The sequence below is a fragment of the Prinia subflava genome, chromosome 10 (assembly GCF_021018805.1).
Source record: "Prinia subflava isolate CZ2003 ecotype Zambia chromosome 10, Cam_Psub_1.2, whole genome shotgun sequence".
Lineage (NCBI taxonomy): Eukaryota > Metazoa > Chordata > Aves > Passeriformes > Cisticolidae > Prinia > Prinia subflava.
This window is the reverse complement of record NC_086256.1, coordinates 1,994,574-2,021,536: the sequence shown is the minus strand read 5'-3', so window position 1 is coordinate 2,021,536 and position 26,963 is coordinate 1,994,574. Positions and strand designations below refer to the sequence as shown.

Below are 26,963 nucleotides of genomic sequence, written 5' to 3'. Positions count from 1 at the left end.
CAGAAATTGCCAGCTCCTTGTCTAAAAAGGAGTTGGGAAATAATGAGACACTGTGTGGAACAGGCACTAAAAAGTGAGCAGTCTGTTATTTACATTTCTTTTGTTTGTAAAATCAGCCTTTTTTAGATGTGGCAGGGATTCATATGCAACTCTCTCTGCATTTTAGGAAAGGAGTGGTTAAAGCTGAAAGAAGGGCTTAGCTGAGAAATCACTGCACGTGGAAAGATTGCTGCAGGTAAAAACATGGCACAGCACTACACAGGGAACCTCATTTATTTCTGATCCTCCTGCTGCTAGCAGGGGTTTAATTATCCAATTTTTAAAGAGGGGACAGAGGCAAACTCTCCATGGATTTTCTACCTTTCCTGCCCTGGAGGAGGTGAGCTTAGAGATCTTGGTTGTATTTGCAGAGTCTTTTCAGTTTGCTCCAAATCCAGGTACTGCCAAGACAGAAAAATTCCAGCTTCTCTTTTTAAAGTTGAACACAGGTACCAGTTCATTTTCTTTGAGGGGAGACATTTAGGAGGAAAAAAATCTCTGTAAGATGAATTTCAAGTTCTGGATTGTTACTTTTCTCTTGAGAACTAGAGCTATAACAAAATTCAGCTTCTTCAAGGCTTTGCTAATGCTGACCTTCCCTGCCCCTGCTTCAGACAGGAGGGGTCTGGGGCTCCTGGGACAGCTGGGGGGGCTCACCTGGGGAAAAGGAGGCTCAGGGGGACCTTGTGGCTCTGCACACCTGACAGGAGGGGACAGCTGGGGGGATTTGGGATCTGCTGCCAGGGACAGGGACAGGAGGAGGAAAAAGGGCTTCAGGTTGTGCCAGGGAAGGTTCAGATTGGATCTCAGGGAAGATTTCTCGATGGAAAGTGTCCGGCCTTGGCGCAGCTGCCCAGGGCAGTGGTGGAATCCCCATCCCTGCATGGATTTAAAATCCCTGTGGATGTGGCACTTGGGGACATGGGTTAAGCGCTGGCCTTGGCACTGCTGGGGAGCGGTTGGACTTGAAAATCTTAAAAGCTCTTTCCTAAACCCTAAACTATTCCCTGATTCCATGACAGTGGCTCGGATCGAGCAGAGCGCCAGGACACGGAGGTGCTGGGGGCTGTGGCAGGGCAGCATCGAGAGGACAGGAGAGGAGAGGACAGAACAGAAGAGGAGAGGACAGGACAGGACAGGAGAGGACAGATCAGGAGAGGACAGGAGAGGCCAGGAGCGCAGCCGGGCGCTGCCGCCCGTGCGCCCCGCCGGAGTCGGGCGGTGCCTTTAAGGGGCGGTCGCGGGGCGGTGGCGGCGGCGGGGCCGGGGCGGCCGCGGTTCCCCCCCGGCTCCCGGAACTCTCCCGGAGCCGGCCATGGTGCGGATCGTGACCGTGCAGACCAAGCCCTACGGCGACCAGAAGCCGGGCACCAGCGGGCTGCGCAAGCGGGTGACGGTGTTCCAGAGCAATGCCAACTACACCGAGAACTTCATCCAGAGCATTCTGGCCACCGTGCCGCCCGCCGAGCGCCAGGACGCCACGCTCGTGGTGGGAGGCGACGGCCGCTTCTACATGCGAGACGCCATCCAGCTGATCGTGCGCATCGCCGCCGCCAACGGGGTAAGCACCGGGGCACCGGGGGCTCCGGGATGCGCCCCCGCCCGCAGCGCCGGCGGAAATCGCTGGCGCTCGGCGCGTCCGCCCCTGGCAGTGACACGGTGAGGGACACGGGCTGGCGTGGGACTGCCCGCGGGCCGGGCTGGAAAACCCCCCCGGCAGCCTCTCCCTGCCTGCCCGAGCCAGTGGACAAGGTGGAGGGATGGAAGCAAATGCGCTTCGCTCTAATTCCTTCTTCCTGCTGGCTGTGGTTGGGTTTCCCAGCTGAGACACGGAGCAGCGGGCGGGGAGGCGGGGAGGGAGCAGCGCTGCCTTCCACACCGCTGGAATGTGGGATCACATCTCCCTGCGGCGGGATTCCTCCGTGGGCTCGTCCTGCTCCTGTCACTCCCGGCCCAAGGGAATCCCAGCAGGGAATGTGATGGTGGTGGGGAGAAGCAAAGGAATTTTGCTGAAAATGTTTCAAAACATTCAAAGCTGAATGTTTTTAGTACCTCAAAATGTAGGAATCCCCTACATTTACTCTTTTCCAAGGAAAACTATCCCCTTCTCCTGGGACACCAGCCCCAGCAGAAAACATTCATCCTCGTGGACCACAAAGGAGAGAGGGGCTGAGGGTGCTGGTGCTTAGGATAAAACCTCAGAGTTACCTATTTCAAATTCCCACGTGCTCCAATGCCTGTAATTATCTGACTTCTTAGGAAAAAAATAATAATTTGGGATTGCTGCCTCCTTAGGGCACGAAGAAGCAAATAACTGGCTCGGTTTCTTTTTAAGCCATGTACAAATTTGTCTTTTGTGATGTGTGGCAGCTGCTCAACTTCGATTCCATAGCCCAGCATCCCTGGATGCTGCGTGCACCTCTGGAAGTGATGGATAGAGCAGCCTTCCCTGACGGAAAAGCAGCAGCTTTATTTATTTGTTCTGGGAGGGGTTGGAGCTGGAATATGCAGCATTCCTGCCTGAGTGCACACACAGGATCCCTGTGGATCACTGTGAATAAGCAGAGTGGCAAACTTGTTCCCTGGGATGAAATGTGACTTCGTGCAGGTTTTTGGATGTGCACCCGGCAGCATTCCAGGCACCGACTTCTCCCTCATTCCCACCTCAGCTCCATCCCAGGAGCGGAGGCCGGGGGTAGGGCCGTGCTGAGGATTTTTGGGAAGCGCGGAGGGCCGGGAATGTCTCGGATCCTCCCCTGCATCGTGCAGTCCCTCACGTAGGTGCAGAGCCCAGCTCGCTGCCAGCAGCGGCTCCCAAGGGCTGCCCTTGCCAGCAGGAATTTGCCCTGCAGCACTTTGTCCACGTGAATTCCGAGTGCTGGGGCAGGACCGGCTCTAGAGTCAGAAAATGTTCGGAAAACGGGAGGTGGGGGAAGGAAACGTGTGGAAGAATATGTGGGTTAGTAAATGAGCAGCAGGAAAATTCTGTGTTAGTAACCACAGGGCTGAGCTGCAGAGGGCAGAGCCGCGGGGAACTTGATTTCAGATATTTGCTACATTTTAGCAGCTCTGGCCCAAATAAGGCAGTGCAGGAACTGCATTGCCAAACTCAGGAGCAGCAAAACTCTCAGGTCCCAAGAAATGAGGTGACTAAAACCAGATGGTTCCTTTAGCAAATGCAAAGCACTGGTTTTAAATTTAAATTTAAATTTTGATGTGTTTGCCTTGTTTCGGAGTGCTTGAGGGATGCTTGGTTTGTGGAGTTTCTCTGTCACTACAAATATCAATTCCCTGCTGGTTACCACAGTGTAGTTAAATATTAAAATCCTCTTTCTTCATAGTAAATATGAAGTGACTGGGAGTTCCCTGTCCTTCAAAGAGAAGGATGGACAACTTCATTCGTGGTAAGAAAGGGACCAGCACATGGAAATTTGTCCCTGCAGCTGTGGGTTTGTCCAAGTGCTGGGGCTCAAACATCTCCTGATTCCAGCTCTGGGGGGAAAACTCAGTTTTCCCTCATGCTGAGAAAAAACTGAGCAATACTAAGAAAACTGCTGGAAAAGTGCATTTCTGATTAAGTGGTTGATGAATGCTTTAAAATCACGTGGTGTTAACATCTGGTTGAGTGGTGCTCTCCAGGCACAGGACAGACCTGAGGACCACAAATGATGAACTTTAGTTTAACAGCATAAAAGGAAAGGGTGCTAAAATTAGCTTGGATTTTGTCTCCACCTGGAATGGTTAATATGGAACTAAGTATTTATTTTTAAGTAGCAACTACTCAGTTTGTAGTTATGAGATTACGAGGTGTTTATCTTACTTTAAAGTTTGCATTTCTGTAAGTAAACTGAAATTGTTTGCCATCCCAGTTGGCATCCAGTGTAGCCTACCAGCTTTGTTCTGGCCTGTGCCAGCTTTCCTTGATATTCTTCCCACATGCTGAATCTGATCTTTAATTACACAAATCAGATCTTCACAGGACCTGCTGGAGCATCCCTTCTCAGCAGAATTGTGGCTGTGCAATAATTTTATTTCAAAAAATGACAGAAATTCCAAGTGTGATCATAGAAGCAGCCCCAGGCTGATTCAGTGACATTGTCACCTGCTGTCCCCAAATTTTCTGTGCCCTTGCTTCCTTCCCAACCGAACACTTTCCCAAGTGCTGCAAAGTTGCCACACTCGGGCACGTTGCTGGAAGGTGTTTGGAGTGCCAGGCTGTGCCTTGCATGTTAACTAGTGCCTGCTTTTGTTTTATAGCTGCAGGACAAACAGGGCTGTTATTAGAAATGCTGCTCTCTGCCCCAGCAAGTCTGGGTTCCTGCCTTGGCTGCTTTAACCTTTCTCCCCTCTCAGTTACCCAAGGAAACCAAGTGTTCAAAACTGTTGCATTTCTATTTTATTTTGTTTTATTTTATTTTATTTTATTTTATTTTATTTTATTTTATTTTATTTTATTTTATTTTATTTTATTTTATTTTATTTTATTTTATTTTATTTTATTTTATTTTATTTTATTTTAATTTTTTATTTATTTTATTTTTTATTTATTTTATTTTATTATTTTTTTAAATTTTATTTTATTTTTTAAATTTTTTAATTTTCTTTTTATTTATTTTCTTTTTATTTATTTTATTCACTGCTCTCCTTTGGTAGCTCCCTTTTCCTTTGTGCTGTTCTGCCACAGCTCCCAGACCAGTTCCCACTGAGATCTTCCCTTTGAGTAAAAGCTCCTGGGATTAACATCATCAAAATAAAGTCCTCATAAAGAAAGTTCTTCCAAAAAAGCATCCCCTGTGCACCAGGGTTAGATATGATGATGCTGGATCCTCTGGGCCAGTAGGAAAAACCTCAATTTCCGACTTTCTTATGTTACTGTTTTTCTCAGAGGCAGAAGGGGAAATTGAGATGTGATATGTAAAGTGAGGAAATAAATACCACTTGTAGCTATTTCCTGGCTGCGCATGATGTGGATTTTAGAAGACAGCAGCTGCAGCAGCTCTCACAGCCTCTTTTTACACCAGCTTAGACTCCTTTTTGCCTGTAAAGTTAATTGGCTTATGTCAGTTTACAGTGGAAGGTAATTAAGTGGTCAGGTTGTCCAGTTTCAGTGGCCCTTTGGAATTTTAAACTCTGCACTCATGAAACTCCAGCTCAGAGCAGGAGCTAAGGTGCTTTGCAGTTAATCTCTGCAAATCCAGCAGGCAGAGGTGAAATTCATCCTGCCAGGGGTTTAGCTGTGATCTCCTGGGCCAAGGCTGCAGGAGCACACAGCTCAGTGGGGCTGGGCTGGCAGGGTGGAAATGCCTTCCCTCTGTCAGGGCAAAGTTTGGGATGGGGAGCTGGGCTGGAGGTTTTTTTGTGTTACTCCATTTGTGTTACTCCAAATTTGAGCTCACCAGGACTGAGAAATGCATCCTGTCATGATCCTGAGCTGGGCAAAATATTGGTTAATGCTTCAGATGAGGAGCTGAAATGTATTTTAGAAATAAACAGAGATAGTTTAGATATCAGCAAGAAGCTCAAAGAATTCTGAAGTAATAAAAGTGTAATGTACACTTGTAGTACATACTCATAGTACAAGTTGCAGAGTAACAAAATAAACAGCAGATGTGATGGTAGAGGGCAAACACATCCAGTTATTCAGAAAAACATCATTTCTCAATTTTAAAATGTGTTTGTTATAAATCAAAATCAGGAAATAAAGCCTCACCAGGAACACAAGTCCTGAGCCGGGGCATCAGCCCTCAGAGAAGATCTGGTCTGGGTGTGGGAGATTTTAGCAGGGGTGGCTGAGGTCATTCTGTGGGGAAGGAAATGCTCCCTGTGAGGCTGCTGAGGCCTGGCTCAGGTTTTCCAGGGAAGCTGGGGCTGCCCCTGGATCCCTGGAAGTGCCCAAGGCCTGGCTGGACAGAGCTTGGAGCCATCTGGGATAGTGGAAGGTGTCCTTTGGGTTCAGGTGCAGATTTCCAAGAGCACCCAGGGCCAGGGGCTCTATCTCAGCAGTCTGGGGCCAGAAATCCTGGAGCACTGAGGAAATCCTGCTGGAATCCCTCCCTTTTCCCTGGTGCAAAGGCAGGAGAGCAGAGATAAAATGCAGATTTGGGTGTGCTGTGAGGGGCTGACCATTGAACAGAGAGTTTCACAATCCTGGTGGCTGGTGAGAGCTTCCCTGGAAAGGAAAGCTCAGCCCCTGCCAGGGGGACAAACCTGGAGCTGGGGATTCACCCCCAGCCCTGCCAGCCCCTGTCTCTGCCACCTTTTCTTTTCAGCTGTGGTAGGAGCAGAGCAGTCTCTTCATTCTGGAGTGATTCATATGTGAGTGCACTTGTGCTGTTGAGATGGTGCCAAAGATCTTTCTCTCCCTCTGAAATCTCCACAGCAACTTCCAAACTCAGATTTTTAATTGATTCTTAATAGAAACTAAGCATGTTGCAGTGGGAGCAGCACTCCTTGTATGACCAATAACACACTTGGAGTCTATTTATTTTTCTTGGGCTCCGTTTGTCCTGGCATTACCAAATGCCACTCCCAGCAGCAGAGTTCTGGGCAGAAAGTGCCAGATTTTGGCAGCTGCTCCGTGAAGTTTTCCTGGGCTCTTGGCACCCTCTGATGGCCGATGTGCAGGGACAGCACAGCACTGGAGCTGTCCCGAGGGCAGGAGTTCAGGGATTGGGATTCTGCCTTAAAGGACAGTCACAGATGAAGTGTAAAGTGGTTTTTCTCCATTTGTTGGGATTTCAAGCTGTGTCTTCTTGACTGAACACAGAACAGGAGCAGGAGATGCCTGTCACCAACCTCTCGCTGTTCAAAATTCCTGCAAAGCTGGAAAAGGAAGCTTGCAGCTAAACACAGCCCCACAGAGGGGACATGGGCTTTATCTGCTCTCTGAATGGGGACAAAAACCTGGGAGAGGAACGGGAAGGAAAGGAGAAGAGGAGGAGAGGGCACCCTGCACCTTGGAGAAGCCTCCAAGGGTGGAGCAGGGATGGGAACAGGGAATTACCATTCAGTTTGGCCTTTCCATAGTGGGTTCCCCCAACAATTATTTTTCTTGCTTGAATGCCTAAATATAAAATTGTAGCTTGGAGGGAGGCTGGGTTTGTGTCAGAGTGGGGAGCTGGGAGAGTCTGGCTCTCACCCTGCCCTTGGTCCCAGGCTTGGGGGAGACTCCAGATAAAGAAGGCTCCATCTCACAAAAAGGATGGCTCAGCTCACTCAGGGAGAGGGAATCAAGGGCATCACTGAGGGACCATCCCCTTGATTAGGAATCAAGGGAGGACCTGTGGCTCTGCAATGTTTAGTGAATTTAAGCCCTCTCAGGAGAGTCTTGTTTGTCTTTCTATCATTAAAGTCAACAGTTAATCAATAGTTTTAACTCTGTTCTTGTGTGTGTGAAGTGCAGGACAGTAAAAGGAGCCCTGGGTTAGGAAATGCCCCTGTCTGTGCCAGGTTGGCTGTTGAGAGAGGGAGATTCCCTCACCAGCCTCTGCCTGCCGTGGGGAATAAGAGATCTGGGAAACAGGACCAGAAGGAAAAGCTCAGAACATTGGGGCTCTTTGCTGCAGCAGAGAGGGCACTCAGAGCCTAATGCCAAAGGGTTTTTTACTGAGGAGTTGCCAGGGAGAGGATTATGATCTCTTTGTTTGCTGTGCCAGCAAGGGAAGTATCCAGCAGATTGTAGGGAAGCACTTCCAGCTGCAAGGCTCACTGTGCCCTGGCAGGGCTTACCTGGAGAGAAAGATTACAAGAACAAATTCCATCACCTTCCAGGAGGGCCCTGGGTGCTGTTATCCAGCTGTGGGGAGGGAGCAGATGGCCTGAGTGATTTGTGATATCAGTCACCCCAGCAAAGCCTCCCTTATCACGGCTCAAATGACCTTTCCCCAGGCCCTGCCCCAGTGCAAAGGTGCTCAGCACCCACCTCTGGTGACATTTGGCACCTCTGAATCCTCTGGAGTGATCCCCAGGCCCTGAGCAGTCCTGGCTGCCCAGTTCCTGGTGACTGGGTTTGTCCCAGGCAGTGGTGCAGATGTTACAGGAGAGAGTGGCCTTGCTGTGGCTGTCCTTGTCCCTGTGCCTTTTATGCATTATTTTATATTTCATTTAATAGGATGTGCTTCACTTTATGCACAAAAACACTGCATGAATGACCCTCCTCCCCTGCTTCGTTTCGTTTCATTCCTCTGTCTACTCCACATGCACTGAATTGCACACAAATTCCAGCCCTCCACAGGCTTTTCCCTGCCAGTAAATCTGAGTGTGCAGTCACAGGAGCTGCTGGGTGTCCTGTACCCTCCTCCTGTCACTCAATGCCACAAGGAAAGAGCTTGCTTAGGCTTTTCCCTAATTTTGGGAGCTGGATTTTGGGTTCTGCGCCACTAGAGGGAAACCTGGGCCTTTGCATGGGGAGAAAAAGAGAGCTGCGAGATGCTGGAACAGTGTGGGTGGATAAAACACAGCCCAGTTTTGCTGTGTATCCCAGGCAGTCTCACTGTTGAGGTGAAAGATGTGTTGGTTCACACAAATTATCCAACTCCATTTTAATGTGCTGACGGAGAAATCAGGATCTTGGGGACAGGGTCACTGGTGGCCTGGCAGGGTTAAGGGTTTATCTGGATTATTTCAGAGAGCTTTTCCAACATTTGTGGTTCTGTGGTCTCCTTTGGAAGAAAATATATCAATTATTGGAACGATGACAGAATCAGCACTGCAGAAAAGGGTCCCTGAGCACCTTCAGGTCTGTCACAGTTCAGCTGTGTGTACACATCTCCTTTTTCCTGCTTTTAATGGTGGGGTAAACAGTCATTACCAAGTCTCTGTTCTTTAATTGCTCCAGGGATATCTAGAAATTGTTTCCAGCAGCTCAGATAGAGGACTCTGGGTGTTGTTAAAGAGGCTTGGAGGAAAGGCTGATTTTAGAATCATGGAATGGTTTGGATGGGAAGGGACCTTAAAGCCCATCCTATCCCACCCCTGCCATGGACAGGGACACCTCCCACTATCCCAGGCTGCTCCAAGCCCCCTCCAACCTGGCCTTGGACACTGCCAGGGATGGGGAGTCCACAACATTCCCTTCTTTAATTTAGCTTCCCCATGCTTGGGAAGATGAGGCTTCACAGCAGATTCTTGACCTCTGAGTCTCTTCTGTTTGTGTTTAGGCTGTCCCACAATGGACAGCATTACGGGGTGCAGTTTTCCCAAGCATTTGGTAGATTTTGAGGTTTTAATCTGGGTCAGACCTGCTGGGGGTGTTCAGCTGAGGCTCCTGAGGCTTTCCAGCCAAGGGCTGAGCAGCTGCTCCTGCTGGAAATCCTCCCTGTGTTCGAGGGAGCCGTGGGAAGTCAGGTTGTCAGGGCAGGAGTCGCATGAGCAAACGGGAGGTAACAGATCTGTTCCCTTCCATTTTAAGAGTGACCTTTAACTCACCAGACTTTGCAAAATAGCTGCAGCAGGATCCTGCTGCAAGTTTGCCTCCAGGCCTGGCACTGCCCTGCGGATCTGGGAAACGCCGGAGCGGCGCATCCGAGCAGGGCTGGGCTGCTCCCGCCTCCCTGCCCGGGGAGATCCACACGGACTGGCACTGCTGGGAGTGTGGGATGGCTGGGAGCAGCGCCTGTGGCAAGCAGGAGGTGACAGGGAAGACAGGAATCCTCTGCCAGCCTCGCAGTGAGGGACAGCAGCGTGGAATCGTGCGTTGTCCCTGACATTGATCCCCCACAGCAAGTGCGAGGACACGGCTTCGGTTACAGGAGGTGCAAGGAGCTATTTTTGGGTGTTCAACAGCTCCCAGGAGCTCCTGGATCATAGGTGGGCCATTGCTGTGTCAAGGTTGGGGGTTAATTTTGGCATATTTGACTTTTTAAATGCATCTGTGGGAGAAAGGGACATGGAAGACGCTCCCCTGCCTCTGCTGACGGTGCCAACTGCTCCCTACAGCGACCAGAAACCGGGAACCAGCGGCCTACGGAGGAAGACCTTCTACTTTGAATCCAAGCTGAACTATTTGCAGAACTTTATCCAGAGTATCTTTTATTCCATAGACCTAAGGGATCGCCAAGGAGCCTCTCTGGTGGTTGGAGGTGATGGGAGGTACCTCAATAAGTCTGCAGTGGAACTGATTGTCCAAATGGCTGCTGCCAACGGGGTTGGTAAATGTTAAAGGGCTGAATTCCTGTGGGGTGTGGCTGAGAAATGCAGAAATCCATCAGAAACTGGGCACTGTGAGATTTAATTTCCCCAAAGGCTTTATTCAATTGCTGACAGTGACGTTTTTAATGGCAGATCAGGTGGGGAGTATGGGAATTATTGGGTTTTCACTCTAAGAGTTGCAGTTGGGCAGAGAATACACATGGAGAAAGGAAAAGAAATTCTGCCTGGGGTTTGAGTGTTCTTGTTTGGTGCTTTGACATGCCCCAAGCTGTTGGCACCTGTGGATTTTCCAGTCTTTCCACGAGAATATAAACCCCTGATAATGCTCAGAAATGAAGTAACAGGGACAGCCACCAGAGTGGCAAAGGCAAAGGAACAAGCATGCTTTGCCTTTCTCACCAGGTGTAAGTGGTGGCTGTGGGATAAATGCTCAGGGAGCCTTTGAAAATTGATATGAGAGTCAGCAAGTGAGTGACAGCCTTTATAGGGAGCCCAGTTGTGCTGGAATTCTGTGATTTGGAAGCAGAGCAAGAGGCTTGTGTGTTTGTGCAGATCGTGGTTCGTGCACTGGGCTTTTATCTTTGTTTCCTTCTGCTTTTTAAGGAGAAAAGGCTCTGCTGTCTGTCCTGGATCTCTTAGTGCAGAGCAAACTTTGTGCAGAGGGACCTGGATTTCAGGAACTTGACATAAAACCTGTCTTTGGACACTGTGATCAATAGTGAATGGAAAATGGAGGAGAGAATTTTATTAATTTAATTTTAAAATCGACCTATTTTCCATCTTGTGGGGGGAAAAATCTTCAGGTATTGCAAATTAATGTCTTCCTTTGAAATCAGTGTGTGTGCTGGGCAGAGGAGCTGGAAAATGTGCACAGAGCCAGGCTTGGAGTGCCTGACACCAGGACAGATCTGCTGGTGAGGGGGAGATCAGACTTTTCTCTCCAGCACTGGGCCCAGGTCTGCCTAAACAATGGGATTTAGGGGATGATTTGAATATTTCCCATGGATTTTTCTCCTCAGTGGGGCTCAGGGTGTGGGATTGGTGGCTTGGGCTGCATCTCCTGCACAGAAGGGGCTGCAAGGGTGGGCTGGGGACACCGTGGAGCTGCAGCCACCAACTTCCACAGCCTGGAAAAGCTGTTCCCAGTGCTCCTGGGGGGAGCAGGGGCTGCAGGAGGTCCCTGTGTGCATCCTAACGGGGCTTTCAGTAAAACCAGGGTGGAATTATTGCCCGGGTGGTTTCGAAGTGCTGTAACCCAAACTTGCTGCATGACGTGTGTCTGTTTGGAGGATTCCATGAAAGGTGTTTCTCCATCATTGCAGCCTGAGGTTTTCCTCATAAGAAATTCCACAGATTCAAAAAGGATTAAGTGTAAATCGTTCAGCACATTGTTACACTTAGCAACCTTCCCCAGTGGTTACCACAAAGGATTTAGCATTGGATGGGTGGGGAGTGGCAGCTGAAACCTCTGGAAGCCAAGGAGGACCCAAATCACAGAGCAGCTCACGTGGAGATGAGTGTTTCTTCCTTTCCCTCCTTGCTGCAGGGAAAAGCTGCAGCTCAGGTGTGCAGGGAGGGCAAGGACAGGGAGTTTGATGTGTTCATCCAGCTCTCCTGCAGCTGCTGCCTGCTTTGGCAGGGAAATTCCCTCGTTCTCCCTTCCTCTGCAGCGTTCCTGGGGCTCTGATGCTGCAGGACATGACCCTGAGAGGGAAACGGGGGAGCAGGAGGGGAAGTTTTGGAGAGGAGCTTCCTGGAGGTCCTGGGAATTCTCAGGAAAATTGAAGGAGCAAGGTTTGGAGGCTGGAATAAAGCACAGGACAAGGCGTGTGTGAGAATGGGGAAAAAGCAAACCCTGTGGAGGCTGGGCTGCTTCAGATGGAAGTGAGGTATAAGAAATGAGTGATCAGTGCGTGGGCACAGTCAGGGCTCCAGTTTGAGCTGGTGTGGGCAGCTGCAGGCAGGGTTTGGGTTTATAAACCCTTTGGGTTTGTAAAGTGCTTTTTGATGTTTCTGCTGTTATCTGCAGCTCTGCCAGCAGCTGGGCTGTGACAGTGAGCGATGGGCAGCGAGGCTGGGGCTTAGCACCTGGCAGTGCCAGGGGACAGGAATCACAGCCACGCCATGCCCTTGGCTCAGCACCCACCACAGCCTGGGAATGCTCCTCTGGATTCCTGCTCAGCCTGGGACTGAATGAATTCCCTCCTCCTTCCCCAGCCTGTTCTGGGCCTGGCCCCCTCGGTCGGTGCAGAGGAGCCTGGTGTGGGTTTTAATCCTGTCACCTCATTTGGGGGCTGTGGGAAGGAGTGTGCTCATCCAGGGAATTATCCACCTCCTGCTTTATTGCCTGGGTTCTGGTGCTCAGCACACTGCTCTGGTTCCAATCTCAGTGATATCCCTGGATTTATGGGAAGGAGGTGTGCTGCCCGCTGTGAGGAAGGATCTGCAGCTACTCAAGATGTTCAAGTTTTGTGTTCTTTTGGCTTCTCTCTGCCCCATTGTGTACTTTCAAGGCAAATTTCAAGACCACTGCCAGAGAGAATGCTGTGGTGAGAATTTATTCAGAGAATTTATTTGTGGTGTTTAATGCCAGCCCTTCAGTGCATCCATGTGCAGCATTGTCATGGGTCTGGTTTGATTCTTGTGGGGAATTCCATGGCAAACTAAAAGAGATTTCTCTCTCTAAAGGAACTAAGACTATTTTATAGGTGGTAACGTGACCAAGAGTTCCAAGTTTTGTCTCTATACTTTGTCTGTGAGAAGGGAAAAGAAGCTGTTGAGGGATAGGGAGGTGTTTTGGAGGCACAGTCAGGGCTTCAGTATGAGCTGGTGTGAGCAGCTGCAGGCAGGGCCCTCCCTTTGGGTTTGTAAAGTGCTTTTTGCCATTTCTGCTGTTATGTCTATTCAGATTCTTATTAATTTTTTCTTTCTTGTAGTTTTGTGAATAAACCTCTTTATACCTTTTAAGTTTGGAAACTGCTTTGCTTCACTCTTAGTCCTATCTCACAGCAGAAGAAGAGTAAATAATTCTAGGGGACACTCAAACCCTTACATTAATTTTGGGAAACAGGGACTGGCAAACGTGAAACCACCACAAGAATTTGTGGAGGAAAACAGAGCGGGATTCACGGGGGGAGCTCTGGCAGGAACAGGGCTGTGGGTTTGGGGTTTGGGGTTTGGGGTTTGGGGTGTGCCCTCACCAGGCTGTGCTGTGCTCCTGCCCCGCAGATCGGGCGCCTGGTGATCGGGCAGAACGGGATCCTGTCCACGCCGGCCGTGTCCTGCATCATCCGCAAGATCAAGGCCATCGGCGGCATCATCCTCACCGCCAGCCACAACCCCGGCGGCCCCGCCGGCGACTTCGGCATCAAGTTCAACATCGCCAACGGAGGTCAGGGCACCCGCCTGGCTCGGGGGTAGCAGTGGGGTAAAAGCTAGCCTGCTCTTCCCTCTAAGGGCAGCTCACCCTTTGGAAGTTCACACGTGAGGCTGTTTTGAGAAGGGGAAGTTTCTTTTACTCAACCATCTGTTCTGAGGGGGAATAATCAGTGTACCTGTAATAACAAAGGATTTGTCCCACAAAAATCAGTAAAGAAAATACGTAAATCTTACAAATAGATAGATTTAATAATCAAATAGATAGATTTAATAATCAAATATTACTAGCCAATAAAATCACAGAATCATTAGGTTGGAAGAGACCTCCAGGATCATCAAGTCCAACCCAACCCTAACCTCAACTAAACCACGGCACCAGTGCCACATCCAGTCTTTTCTTAAACACACCCAGGGATGGTGACTGCACCACCTCCCCAGGTGGACCATTCCAACACTTTGTTACCCTTTCTGTAAAAACTTTTTCCTAATGTCCAGCCTGTATTTCCCTTGGCGCAGCTTGAGGCTGTGTCCTCTCGGTCTGTCAGCTGCTGCCTGAAGTTGCTGCTGAATTAATTAACAAGAAAACTACTAACTAATTAAAAGTTACCCTTAAGGTTTGTAAAAACAGGATAAAAACCAGCATGTGGCCATAATAAAAAGCCTTCTAAAGATTTTAGGAGTGTCATTCTGTATGTCATAATTGTTTCAACAACATTCTTATTACTATTATTATTATTATTTATTTATTGTGTCCACCCAAGAATTGAAATTTCTGTTTCTAGCCCAGGAATCAGTGCTCCAAGCAGTGGTTTCCCTAATGGAGCTGAGGCTTTAAGTTTGAGCTTTCATGTTTGTCAAATTCTGTGCTGCCCAGGGGTGCAGTTCTGAGCTCACATTCAGCGTTAGTGAGCTCTCTTCACACAGCAGGGACACAAAACAAATCCTTCTCCTGCTGCACACAAGGACAACTTTCAGCCCAAAAGCACAAACAAGGGTGGCTGGAGGGAGAACAAGAAGGATGGGACCTCACAGCCTGGGGCTGGAATGGGACAATTAAACCCCAATATGCAAATGGACCAAAACTTATAAAAGTGTGAGACCTCGTGATGGGTCACCCATTTTGTGACCATTTTGTGTCCATTTTGTGACCATTTTGTGTCCATTTTGTGACCATTTTGGGCCCACCTTGGGTATAGCACAGGCCCTGTCCTGCCCAGGGTGAATCCTTTAAGGCCTTTCAATAAATCTCTGCTTTATTCCTTAGCTCTGTCCATCTCTGTTCCAGCTCAGCCTGCCCAAAGCCTCAGAGCAGGGATGCTCTGCTCCCCTCATCCCCTGCAGTTCCTCTCCCAGGAGGGTATTCCCAGCCCAGGTCTTTGCTGCATTCCTCAAGTTCACTCCTCTTGCAGTTGGATTCTTCAACATCTTCCCCTTGCCCTTTTCATTTTGCAGGTCCTGCTCCTGAAGCCATCACGGATAAAATTTTCCAGATCAGCAAGAAAATTGAGGAATATGCAATCTGCCCAGATCTCCAGGTGGATTTGGGCACCATTGGGAAGCAGCAGTTTGACTTGGAGAACAAATTTAAGCCATTTACAGGTAAAGAAAGGTTCTTCCTCTTGGCCAGGGTGAGGAATTTTGATGTTTCTGTGGCCATTCTGACCTCTCCTTCTCGCCTGTTGCATAATCCCAGTGAGGACATTGCTCCTGGCATTTATTTATTTGTTGATTTTGATTTATATAATTTTCTGTCCTACAGAAGTTTCTACTTCAGTAGCAAAATCTTGATCCATCAAACTTCACTAAAATCAAAGGCTGTTTTTTCTGCAAGGCAAACATATACTTGAAAACATAAAAATGCAGTTAAAGTGCATTTTCCTAATTAAAAATGACAGAGTTTAACCTTTCAACTGGTTTTTTTCAATGGTTTTAACATATGAAAGTTGTCCCTGTGAGTGGGAAAGCTGTTACATTTCACACATGACTTTTGTCAGTCAGCAGTGAAATATGAAAATAAGTTTAAAAAAGACTTTTAAAAAATACTGCAAGTATTTTTTACCATCTCCTGGTGCTTGTAATTAACAAAGAAATAAGTTAAAAGTTAATAAAAATTGGTGTTTCTCTCAGTCCCCATTTCTTTGTAGTGGGAATTTTATGCAGTATTTTGTTTTTATTTTGGCTGCAAAGGTGCAACTTTTGAACTATTAAGCTCACAGTTCCCATTGGCTTTGTGGAAATCAAAGATCTGATTTTATATACATATTTTTAAATTGAAGCAAAGTGGGATTGAGCCCTCTTGAAGGAAGCTCAGGGACCTTAACTGGGAGCAGAATTTGCCTTAAGGATTTTGTTGCTCCACTTGTGGCCTGATTAGCAGTGAGAGCCTGTGATTAAATTCCTGATTTAGCCCCATTATTCCTGCCCCTGTTCTGATTCTCTGGGGGGTTCCAGGGCTTTGTGTTGGGCTCTGAGGACCCTCAACAGCAGCAGGAGTTATCACAAATCCAGGCTGTGAGGGTTGATCATTTCTCCTCCTCTTTTGCAGTGGAAATTGTGGACTCTGTGGAAGCCTATGCCAGCATGCTGAGGAGTATTTTTGATTTCAGTGCCTTGAAGGAGCTGCTCTCAGGGAAGAACCAGCTCAAGATCCGCATCGACGCCATGCACGGGGGTAAAGAGGGCTGGGCTTGGGACAGCCCAGGGTGTCCTTGGGGATTTGGCACAGGAGGATTTTCCCTGGAATTTAGATTGCAAGTTTGGGGGTTGGTTTGTAGCATACTGGGTTTTTCTTTTTGGGAGCAAACTTCTTATATCCCTTGTTATTTTCTTTTATCAAGTGTTGTGTTTTGGGGATGAGAATGAGCTGAGCTTTAAGGTCCTTTCCAACCCAAACCATTCCAGGATTCTGTGAAATGATTCATGTAAGCCTGAAATGGTTTTGGTTAGGAGGGAGCTTAAAGCTCATCCAGTGCCACCCCTGCCATGGGCAGGGACACCTTCCACTAGCCCAGCTTGCCCCAAGCCCTGACCAGCCTGGCCTGGGACACTGCCAGGGGTGGGCTGGGTTTTGGTGTGAGCTCCCAAACCACAAAGAACCTGAAGTGACCCAAATTGAGCAGCCTGGGGTGGGTGGTGCCGTGGCTGGGCCAACTCCTTCCTCTCTGTTTGCCGAGACAGTGGTGGGTCCTTACGTGAAGAAGATCCTGTGTGAGGAGCTGGGAGCCCCAGCAAATTCAGCTGTGAACTGCACCCCCCTGGAGGACTTTGGGGGCCACCACCCTGACCCCAACCTGACCTATGCTGCCGACCTGGTGCAGACCATGAAGACGGGAGAGTACGACTTTGGAGCTGCCTTTGATGGAGACGGGGTAAAGGAGCTGCTCAGAATTCCCCTCCCTTCCTTTTAGCCAGCTCTGGGCACTGAGGGGCACCTTTTCTTTCCCTCTCTCCTCTGGAATCATGACTGCAGTGAACCACCCTCTGCAGTTTGGCACCACAGAAATAATTGGGTACTGTGTCAATAAGCCCAAACTGTATTTAACTAACTTCAAAGCTGTGAAAAATCAGCAGGAAGGTGAAACACTGCTGGGTAACCTCTTCAAAACTCTGTGTTTATTCCAGAAAACCTCTGGGCATTGCTGGGTTTGTGGGCTGAGCAGGGAGCAGGGAGCTGAGCAGGGAGCTGAGCTGTGCCTGTGCTGTCTCCCCCAGGACAGGAACATGATTTTGGGCAAGCACGGCTTCTTCGTCAACCCCTCGGACTCGGTGGCCGTGATCGCCGCCAACATCTTCAGCATCCCGTACTTCCAGCAGAGCGGGGTGCGCGGGCTGGCGCGCAGCATGCCCACCAGCGGGGCCCTGGACAGGTAACCGGGCACGCAGGGAGCCTGCAGGGCACACAGTCACAGAATATCTGGGTTAGAAAGGGACCTCCAACATCATCAGGGCCAACCCAGCCCCAACACCTCAACTGAACCACGGCACCAGTGCCATGTCCAGTCTTGTGTGAAACACCTCCAGGGATGGTGACTGCACCACCTCCCAGCAGACCATTCCAGTGCTTTATCACCCTTTCCATAAAAACCTTTTCCCTGATATCCAGCCTGCATTTCCCTTGCTGCAGCTTGAGGCTGTGTCCTCTCCTTCTGTCAGTGCTGCCTGGAGAGAGAGCCCGACCCCACCTGAGCACAGGCACCTTCCAGGGAGCTGTGAGAGTGATAAAATCACCCCTGAGCCTCCTTTTCTCCAGGCTGAACACCCCCAGCTCCCTCAGCCCTTCCTCACAGGGTTTGTGTTCCCAGCCCCTCTCCAGCCTTGCTGCCTCCTCTGGATGCACTCAAGTGCCTCAGTGTCCTTCCTAAACTGAGGGGACACAACTGGACACAGCACTCAGTGTCCTTCCTACACTGAGGGGACAGAGCTGGACACTGCACTCAGTGTCCTTCCTAAACTGAGGGGCAAATCCCTTTCCTGGGATTTTACCCCGATCTGTCCTGTGTGTTTGGTCTGATGAAGAGTGCCAGGGCATCAGTGAGGTTTAATGGATTAAAGCCTGCCTGGGGACATGGCAGAGCTTGGCTCTTGCTCTTTCCTACAGATAAACCCAAACAAATGACCCTCCCCATCCTTCTTTTCCCTAAATTTGATAGTGATGCTTTCTTGATGAAATGCTTTGCGATCTGCCAGGTAAAGTTGCTTTAAGACCTGTGTGTTTGTGCCTGTTCTGTAAATGCACAGCCCAGGCATCTCCCACATCTCACGCTGGGATGAAACAGAGGGGTTGTACCAAAGCATTCCCTGCCTTCAGTGGCACCAGGAGAGCTGCTGATCCCATCTCCCCTGGGAGCACCGAGAATCCAGGGATGTGACTTGGCCTCCTTACCTCGGCAGGGTGGCCCAGGCTGCAAAGATTGCTTTGTATGAGACCCCAACGGGCTGGAAGTTCTTTGGAAATTTGATGGATGCCAACAAACTGTCTCTGTGTGGAGAGGAAAGTTTTGGGACTGGTAAGTCAGCATTCCCAATATCACCCATGATGGTGCTGTTCCTCCTCCTAGTTGTTTATTCTTTAGAGCTTATCTTTCATCTGCAGTTGTTAATACTTGTAAAATATTGAAATATAAAAAAGGCTTGGAGGAATTAGAGTGGAAATGAACACAAAGGTTTTGTGAGGTAGGAGCTCCTTCTCCTCCAGTTCTCCAGGAAGGAGATAGGCAGGAAGTTTGGGGGCCTCTTTAGTAGCCTGGTCACTGAGTCTGTGGGGATTAAATGCAATGCTAAATGTATTTTTCAACTCTTGGTGGCCAGGAAAACCTTTTCAATGTTTTCATTTCTGGAAAGAAATACGGTTGGGAGCACGGAGTTTTACTGGGGAAGGTTTCAGGTCACTATTAAATCTCTGAGCTTAATAGGGCCCTCATTTTCCTGTTCTGAAAACAAGGTATGATTTATAAAGTTTAAATTAACACTTGCCTTTGAACAGTCTGAGTGAGTTACTGAGTTACAGAGAAACAAAGTGAACACCACAAGGAGTTTCCTGGGGGCGTGCAGGGAGGTTGAGGGCAGCAGGATTTGCTGCAGGTGGGAGCAGGGTGCTCAGGACAGGCAGCATTCCCAGGAGCTCTCTGCATTCCCTCAGCTCTCCCTGTGCCTTTGTGTCCTGCCTGTGGAAATGGGACCTTCCCTGCAGGCAGGGCCCTGATTCCTGCTCCAAGGCTGAGTTTAATCTGCTCTGAATTCTCCTGGAGATGTTGTTGTTTCCTGTTCTCTAAGGATCTCAGGTGGGATATGCAAGACACAAGGTCCTGAGGGAATTTCTCACTCCAGCCTTGTGTCTTGTCATTGCACCACCCCAGAAAAACCTTTTAGCTTGAGTGTGGGTGCCTTAACCCCCAACTCCCTGGAGTGGAGTGCTTTGTGGAGCTGGGATGCACAGCCTGACAGGGAAGGCTTAGCCCATCTTTCCTGAGGCTGAGGAGATGGGATCACAGCTCTGGGGGAGAGCAGGCTGCTGTGGGGCTGAGCAGCTCCAGGGACAATATTTTTGCAGTCAGATATTACTGTGATATGTGGGACTGGGATTTGTCTGTGGGTTGGAAGGAAAGGTGAATTTCAGAGATCCTGGTATCTCTGTAAAGAAATCTTGAAGTAAACAGTGATTAAAGAAAAAATCTGGAGTTTTGCCCTGAGTGATTTCAGCATGTGCTGAGTTTATATCCTGGATCTTGGCTAATGAGAGTGCACTGGTGCTTCAGGAGATAAATAAAACCAAATTCCTGGAGCTGCTGATGGGAGGTGATCTCAAATGAGAGCTCTCCAAAACTGTTTCCACCTTTGTATGAGCAACAAGCTCAGTTCCTCTCCACTCCCAGCAGGTAAGGGACTGCCTCCCAAACCAAAGTGATTCCAGTGGCAGCAGGGGCTGGGAGAGGTTTGGGATTTTGGCCAGGCAGCAGCACATCCAAGTGGTGGGAGCTGAAGCAGTTTGGGGGAACAGATTGGGAAAGGGCCCAGGAGCGTTGGACTCCCTACAAAGCAAAGGGGTTTGTCCCCGTGGGAAATGCAAAAGGAATGACAAGAACTTGATAGGAAATTAATGAGGAGTTGTTTGGAGCTGGACAGAGTGGGAGTGTTGAAGGGGAGAGAGGTGAAGGAGCAGCCAAAAGACCCAGTAAAAATTGAAACAAACTGTGAGGCAGTGGGACTGGAGCCCAGCAGCAATTAGAGTAATGGGACATGACAGAATTCCTGCCTGCCTCCTTGGGTATTTCATTCCAGCAATAAGTTGATCCATCACATGGGACTGGTGTTTATTTAGCATTCCTCTCCATCACCTCTGCCCAGCCCTCTCTGCTGTGAGGGACCCTGGGGATAATTTATGGCCACGTCCACAACAGTGGGGTTTGTGCAAAGCACCACATCACCCCTGCCCTGCCCCCAGCCTTTCCCAGGGGATTCCCACTCTGGCACTCCTTCAGAGGGTGGCATGGCAGCTCTGGAGTGCTCCTGGGATTTCTTTAATACCTGTTTGGAGGTTTTCCAGCGTGAGGAGGAGTTCACTTTGCATCTGTGGGGCACGGGGTCAGACCGAGGCAGTGAGGGTGGGCTGGGTGTGTTCTGGGCCACCTGATCCCATTTAATGGGGGCTGTGTAAGGTCCAGCACCTCTCGGGTTTCCCAAGGGCTCAGTGCTGTGTGATCCCCCTGTGCTTCCAGGGCAAGGCTGGGCTGCCTCTGCCTGCTCCCTGCTCTCCTTGCACTGCCAGCTTTGGGGGAACCCACGAGAGGCAACGGGCACAAACTGAGGCCCAGGAAATTCCACCTGAACACGAGCAGGAACTTCCTTATTGTGTGGGACAGATTGCCCAGAGAGGTGTGGAGTCTCCCTCACTGGAGCAGTCAGAAATCTGGCTGCAGTCCTGGGCCCAGGGATGGAGCAGGGAGGTTGGAGCAGAGGCCCCACTGTGGTCCCTTCCAGCCTGACCCATTCTGGATTCTGTGAATTCTCCTTTAGCCACGAGAGGAGCTTTTCCAGCCCCCAATGAGAGCAGGCTGGAGGCTCTCCTGCTCTCTGCAGGTGGATGGAGCCTCTCTTGCCCTGCTGTTGCCAGCCCCACGGCTGGTGCTCCCTGCCCTGCTGCTCCTCTCCCCGTTCTGGGGTGATTTTGGGGTTGTTGGGGTTTGCTTCCTCAGGAGGGCTGACATTCCCCCTGGTGCTGGGCCAGGAGACGATCCCAGGGTGCTCCTTGGCAGACAGGGCACGACAGCTGCTGCGGAGTTGATGTTTTTGTTGATGTTCTCCCTGTTGATGTCCTCTCTGTTGATGTTCTCCTTGTTGATGTTCTCCCTGTTGATGTCCTCCCTGTTGATGTTCTCCCTGTTGATGTCCTCCCTGTTGATGTTCTCCTTGTTGATGTTCTCCCTGTTGATGTTCTCCCTGTTGATGTTCTCCCTGTTGATGTTCTCCCTGTTGATGTTCTCCCTGTTGATGTTCTCCCTGTTGATGTTCTCCTTGTTGATGTTCTCCTTCCCAAGTTGCTCCTTTGCATTTGCCTTTTGTTTTTTATTTGGTGCCTTTTTTACTGTGCATTCCCTGTTATTTCCTTGAGAACAGAGTTCAGGATGTGAGAACAATAAGTGTGTTAAAAGATGCCGAGTGTTTTATTCGGGCTGGAGCTGGAGCAGATGAGACCCTGACCCATTTTAACGATGCAGCAGGGACGGAGTTCTGGAAATGCCTCCCATTTTTGAGCTGTGCAACTGCCAGGGGATGGGGAGAGGGGACGAGGCGGGGACTGAGGTGTGAGGAGAGGGAATTGTGTCAGTGCTGTGGCTCCCCACAGGCTCCGACCACATCCGAGAGAAGGACGGGCTGTGGGCAGTGCTGGCCTGGCTCTCCATCCTGGCCGCCCGCAAGCAGAGCGTGGAGGACATCATGAAGGACCACTGGCAGAAGTACGGCAGGAACTTCTTCACCAGGTGGGGAAAGCTCCTGAGCCCTGCCACTCCCTGGGCAGTGCCAGAGCAGAGCCCTGACGGGCACTGCGGGGCTGTTCCTGTGTCCCTCCATGGCTGTTTGTGCTGCAGAGCTCCCCGAGCATTCCTGGGTGCCACAGGGGATTCACCAGCTTTGGGTTGTTACTCCAGACATAAATCTGGCATCAGACTCTGGACATTTTATACGTGCAAAGCACCTTTTTTTTTCTTTTAATTGAGATTTTTTTTCCTTCAAGGGTCATTTTTGCCATGGGATCAATAATCTTGAGACCCCAGACCACAGGTTAATCTGTGATATCTTCAGTGACAGCAGCATCTTGTAAAGGGATGCCAGGCCCATGGCTGTTATTTACCTGGTTGAGTTCCTGGCCACTCCCCAAATACTGAAATTTAAGCTGCAGTAGACATGGAAGATGGCAAGGGAAGGAATAGAACCAACCTGCACACAAGCAGAGGTGGAAACTGCACTAGGCAGAAACCTTTCAGCTTGGAGGATCTTGAAAATTCCGTCTCAAATTGCCAAGTGAAAGAACTTGCCTTTCCTTTGTGTTTTTTTTTCTTTTTCCCCCCTCCACTCACCACAAAGCCAGCACACATCTGAGGCATGGAAACCTGGGGAAAAATGCCAAAGTCTAGGATAAAAAAGCAGCCTTTTAGCACTGGAGGTGTGTGTGCAGAGCATGCTGAGCGCGGGGTAGGCGGCTCAGGCGCAAACAGAGCAGCACAAATCCCGCTGGCAGTGGGAGCACGGAATCTGGGATCCTGGAGTGGGCTCCAGCCACTCTGCTGCCTCTCCTACCTGGGCAGGGACATCAAAGCTGGCTCTGGATGCTTTCCTGGTGCAGTCACAGCTGCAGTTTGCTGTGGGGATGCACTGAGGGTGTTCACAGCAACCATGAGGGGGCTGGCGGGCAGAACTGCAGGAAATTCTTGGCAGTCAGTTGGATCTTGGCCCTGGCCCTCGGTCTGTGATTCTCGGTGTGGGACAGCGCTTTGTGCTTTCATCTCCTGGCACCAAGTGCCTGTGAAATGCTGTGCTGTATCCCAGGGATCTGCGTGGGTGTGGCTGCAGTGCTGCACACAGATCCTCCTCTCTTTTCATAGAACCTCACACAGGGCTGGCTTGGGAGGGACACTGAAGCCCATCCAGTGCCACCCCTGCCATGGGCAGGGACACCTTCCGCTGTCCCAGGGTGCCCCAAGCCTGGCCTGGGGCACCTCCAGGGATCCAGGGACAGCTCCTCAGGGCAGTGTGTTCTGGTGCTTTTCGGTGCCTCTTCTGCCTGTCCTCACCTCCAGCACAGGAGCAGAGAACACCCACAGAGCCTGAGAAGGGCTCCCAAAGCATCCCAGCTCACTGCATCTCCCCTCCCTGATCCTGTGTGTGCTGCTGGCTGCAGGTACGACTACGAGGAGGTGGATGCAGACGCTGCCAACAAAATGATGAAGGATTTGGAGACGCTGATGTTCGACCGCTCCTTCGTGGGGAAGCAGCTCTCGGGCGGGGACAAAACCTACACGGTGGAGAAAGCCGACAACTTCGAGTACAACGACCCCGTGGATGGCAGCGTCTCCAGGAACCAGGTGGGCCCTGAGAAACAAAGTGAACACCACAAGGAGTTTCCTGGGGGCGTGCAGGGAGGTTGAGGGCAGCAGGATTTGCTGCAGGTGGGAGCAGGGTGCTCAGGACAGGCAGCATTCCCAGGAGCTCTCTGCATTCCCTCAGCTCTCCCTGTGCCTTTGTGTCCTGCCTGTGGAAATGGGACCTTCCCTGCAGGCAGGGCCCTGATTCCTGCTCCAAGGCTGAGTTTAATCTGCTCTGAATTCTCCTGGAGATGTTGTTTTTTCCTGTTCTCTAAGGATCTCAGGTGGGATATGCAAGGCACAAGGTCCTGAGGGAATTTCTCACTCCAGCCTTGTGTCTTGTCATTGCACCACCTCAGAAAAACCTTTTAGCTTGAGTGTGGGTGCCTTAAACCCCAACTCCCTGGAGTGGAGTGCTTTGTGGAGCTGGGATGCACAGCCTGACAGGGAAGGCTTAGCCCATCTTTCCTGAGGCTGAGGAGATGGGATCACAGCTCTGGGGGAGAGCAGGCTGCTGTGGGGCTGAGCAGCTCCAGGGACAATATTTTTGCAGTCAGATATTACTGTGATATGTGGGATTTGTCTGTGGGTTGGAAGGAAAGGTGAATTTCAGAGAACCTCAGTGGGCACTGAGCCTCCAGGAGTGTTTTCTCCATGTCCTGTTCCCATGAAGAGCAGTGGGCTGGGCATGCAGGCTCCTGTTCAAAGTTCTCCGGGTTAGGACAGACATTAACGCCCCTGGGAGCGGGGAGAGGGTTCCACAGGAGCCTCCCGTGGCTCCCTGGAGAGGAGGGGTGGTGCAGGCGGGGCTCAGCGGGCTGGCAATGAGCTGAGAGCCCTCCCGTGTCCCCGGGCAGGGCCTGCGGCTCATCTTCTCCGACGGCTCCCGCATCATCTTCCGGCTGAGCGGCACCGGCAGCGCGGGCGCCACCGTGCGCCTCTACATCGACAGCTACGAGAAGGACGCCCAGAAGATAAACCAGGACCCGCAGGTGGGTGCTGCAGTCCTGCCACTGCTCAGCCCTCTCTTAGCCCTGCTTTGCTTGGAGCTGTGTGGAGGTGCCAGGAATTTTGGGAGCTGGAGGTTCGGTGTCTTTCATCCCAGTATAAATAGGATTATTGAAAAATAAAGCTCTGTGTGGGGCAAGTGTTACTGGGAATCCCTCACAGCTGCCTCTGCCACAGCACAGTTTTCCTGTCTGTGTTACCCCTGTGCCTGCTTTAAAAAATATCAATGGGATCACAGGATGCAGCCATACCTAGGGTGGGACTGCCCTGTTCTGTACTGGGTGCAGTGAATGCTCTGCAACATCATTCACAAATGCTGCTGAGCTCCTGCAGGCACTGGAGGAAAAGAATCCTCCTCTTGTATTTAGGTTTAGCCTGGATATCAGGAAAGAGTTTTTCACTCAGTAGATGGCTGGACACTGAACAGGCTCCCCAGGGAGTGGGCACAGCCCCAAGCCAGAGCTCCAGGAGTGTCTGGACATCACTCCCAGGGACAGGGTGGGATTGTTGGGGTCTCTGTGCAGGGCCAGCAGCTGGACTGGACCATCCTTGGGGATCCTTCCAACTCAGGGTATTCTCTGGTTCTGTATTCCCCACAAACACTCCGGGGGCTCGTTGTGCCAAACTTACTGTACCATAATTGACAAAAAGACTGAAAATCCCCCATTCTGATGGGGGGAACTTAGGATTTACCTAAATCCTGTGCTGGGATACAGCACAGGAAGGGTAGCAGCAGCACTGCTGGAGCTTGGGATTTTTTGGAGCACTGCACCCCTGTCCCTGGTCCCAGAGCTCAGGTTGTGAGCCCAAAGCAGCCTTTGGGCCGAGCTCTGGGTGTCCCAGCCTGACCTGCCTGCTGAGGGACGTGGCGTGGGAAGGCTGCTGTGCAGTTCTGAGCCCTCTCTTTCCTCCCTGCAGGTGATGTTGGCACCTCTCATTTCCATTGCACTGAAACTGTCTCAGCTGCACGAACGGACCGGCCGCTCGGGGCCCACCGTCATCACATAGAGCCACCATGGCAGGAGTGTGCCCAGCCCCTGCCCCGCCACACTGCCACTAAAAGAGGAATACTGATTGTCTCCCTGTATTTAAGAACACTGTTTTGCTGCTAAGGATAGCCAATAAACCCCAGCCCTCAGCACCCCTTGTCCCCTTTGCTGCCTCTCTCTGTCGCCAGTGCTGCCCTCGGGTTGGGTGTGGTGCTCCTCACACACCTTTGGGGCAGCTCGTGGACTCCTGGCTTTTCCTTCAGCAACAGGCTCTAGGAATAACAGAGACACTGAATTCTTCAATAATTCACAGGCTCTTTTTACTGTCTTGGAAACTTTCTTGGGAAAGAAGCACAAACACTTTATCCCTGTCTGGATGAGCTTGCTTGGTTGGATGTGGACAGTAAGAGCCTTGGAATAATCAGATTTGCAGGCATTAATGTGCAATATCTTATCCAAGGGCACAGAGAGGGTCACTTTGGAGACAGCTGTAGCTGGGTTTGATGTTAGGGCTGTGCAGCTGCACCTTCCTTCCCTCTTCCTGAAAAGAATTCACATTAGTGGGATGAGTTTAGGTCTTGTCCCCTCTTGGTTTGCTTGTCTTTGACACCCAAATCCTGCAATCCCTGTGCCCCATCTCATCTTCTTCCCAGGGCAGAAACCTGGGCTGGGTCCCTAGGCAGGCCTGAGGGAGCAGCTCTTTTATCCAGGAATGTGGAACATCCCATCCTCATCCTGACCTGCCAGCACCACTTCCAAGGAGACTGGATGTGCTGACAAAAGGGGTTTTATCTCACCTGTGAGATAAAAAAGGGTTTTTATCTCACAGGTGAGGGGTCTCTGCTGCTCCATCTGCACTGACAATTCTGCTGGGGGAGCTGCTCTGCTGTGGGGTGGATAAAAACCCTCAAAAATCAGATGCAAGTAAGTCTAAAAGCCGAGGCTCCAGGAGGAGCCCGTGCCTGAGGCTGGGAGAGCTGTGTTTTCCTGTGGTGCTGTGCCTGCCCACAGCCTCCCTTGGCAGGATCATTCCAGAGGTTTCCCCCAGTCTGGCTGCAGAGCTCTACACCAGGAAGCTGGGATTAGTGGGGGAAAAACAGTCTGGCTGCTCTAATTTGCCTTTCAAGCATTGTGTGAACAAGTGACCCCGGAGTTTATGGTTGGCCTCTTGTTAAAGCAGGTCAGTCCTGGGTTCCACCTAATGGAGCTGTGAGTGTTTTCCAGTCAAATTGTGCTGAGAGCTGCTCTCTGCCCATCCTGGTGCTAACAGCTCGCTGGTGACACACAGCTTTCCTCTCCTGGGGCTCCCAGCTTCTTTCAG

The 26,963-nt window shown here is 50.4% G+C and overlaps 1 protein-coding gene across 1 annotated transcript; it reads left to right on the top strand.

Annotated features, from left to right (window-relative positions):
• Positions 1–1,266: 1,266 nt before the first annotated feature.
• PGM1 (phosphoglucomutase 1) lies at positions 1,267–26,007 on the top strand. The gene is made up of 11 exons (XM_063406908.1): positions 1,267–1,600; positions 13,417–13,579; positions 15,019–15,165; positions 16,112–16,237; positions 16,744–16,934; positions 17,278–17,432; positions 18,457–18,572; positions 21,908–22,043; positions 23,462–23,645; positions 24,503–24,637; positions 25,572–26,007. The coding sequence occupies exons 1-11, from the start codon at positions 1,355–1,357 to the stop codon at positions 25,659–25,661; spliced, it is 1,689 nt and encodes a 562-aa protein (XP_063262978.1). The 5' UTR covers positions 1,267–1,354; the 3' UTR covers positions 25,662–26,007.
• The last annotated feature ends 956 nt before the right edge of the window (positions 26,008–26,963 follow it).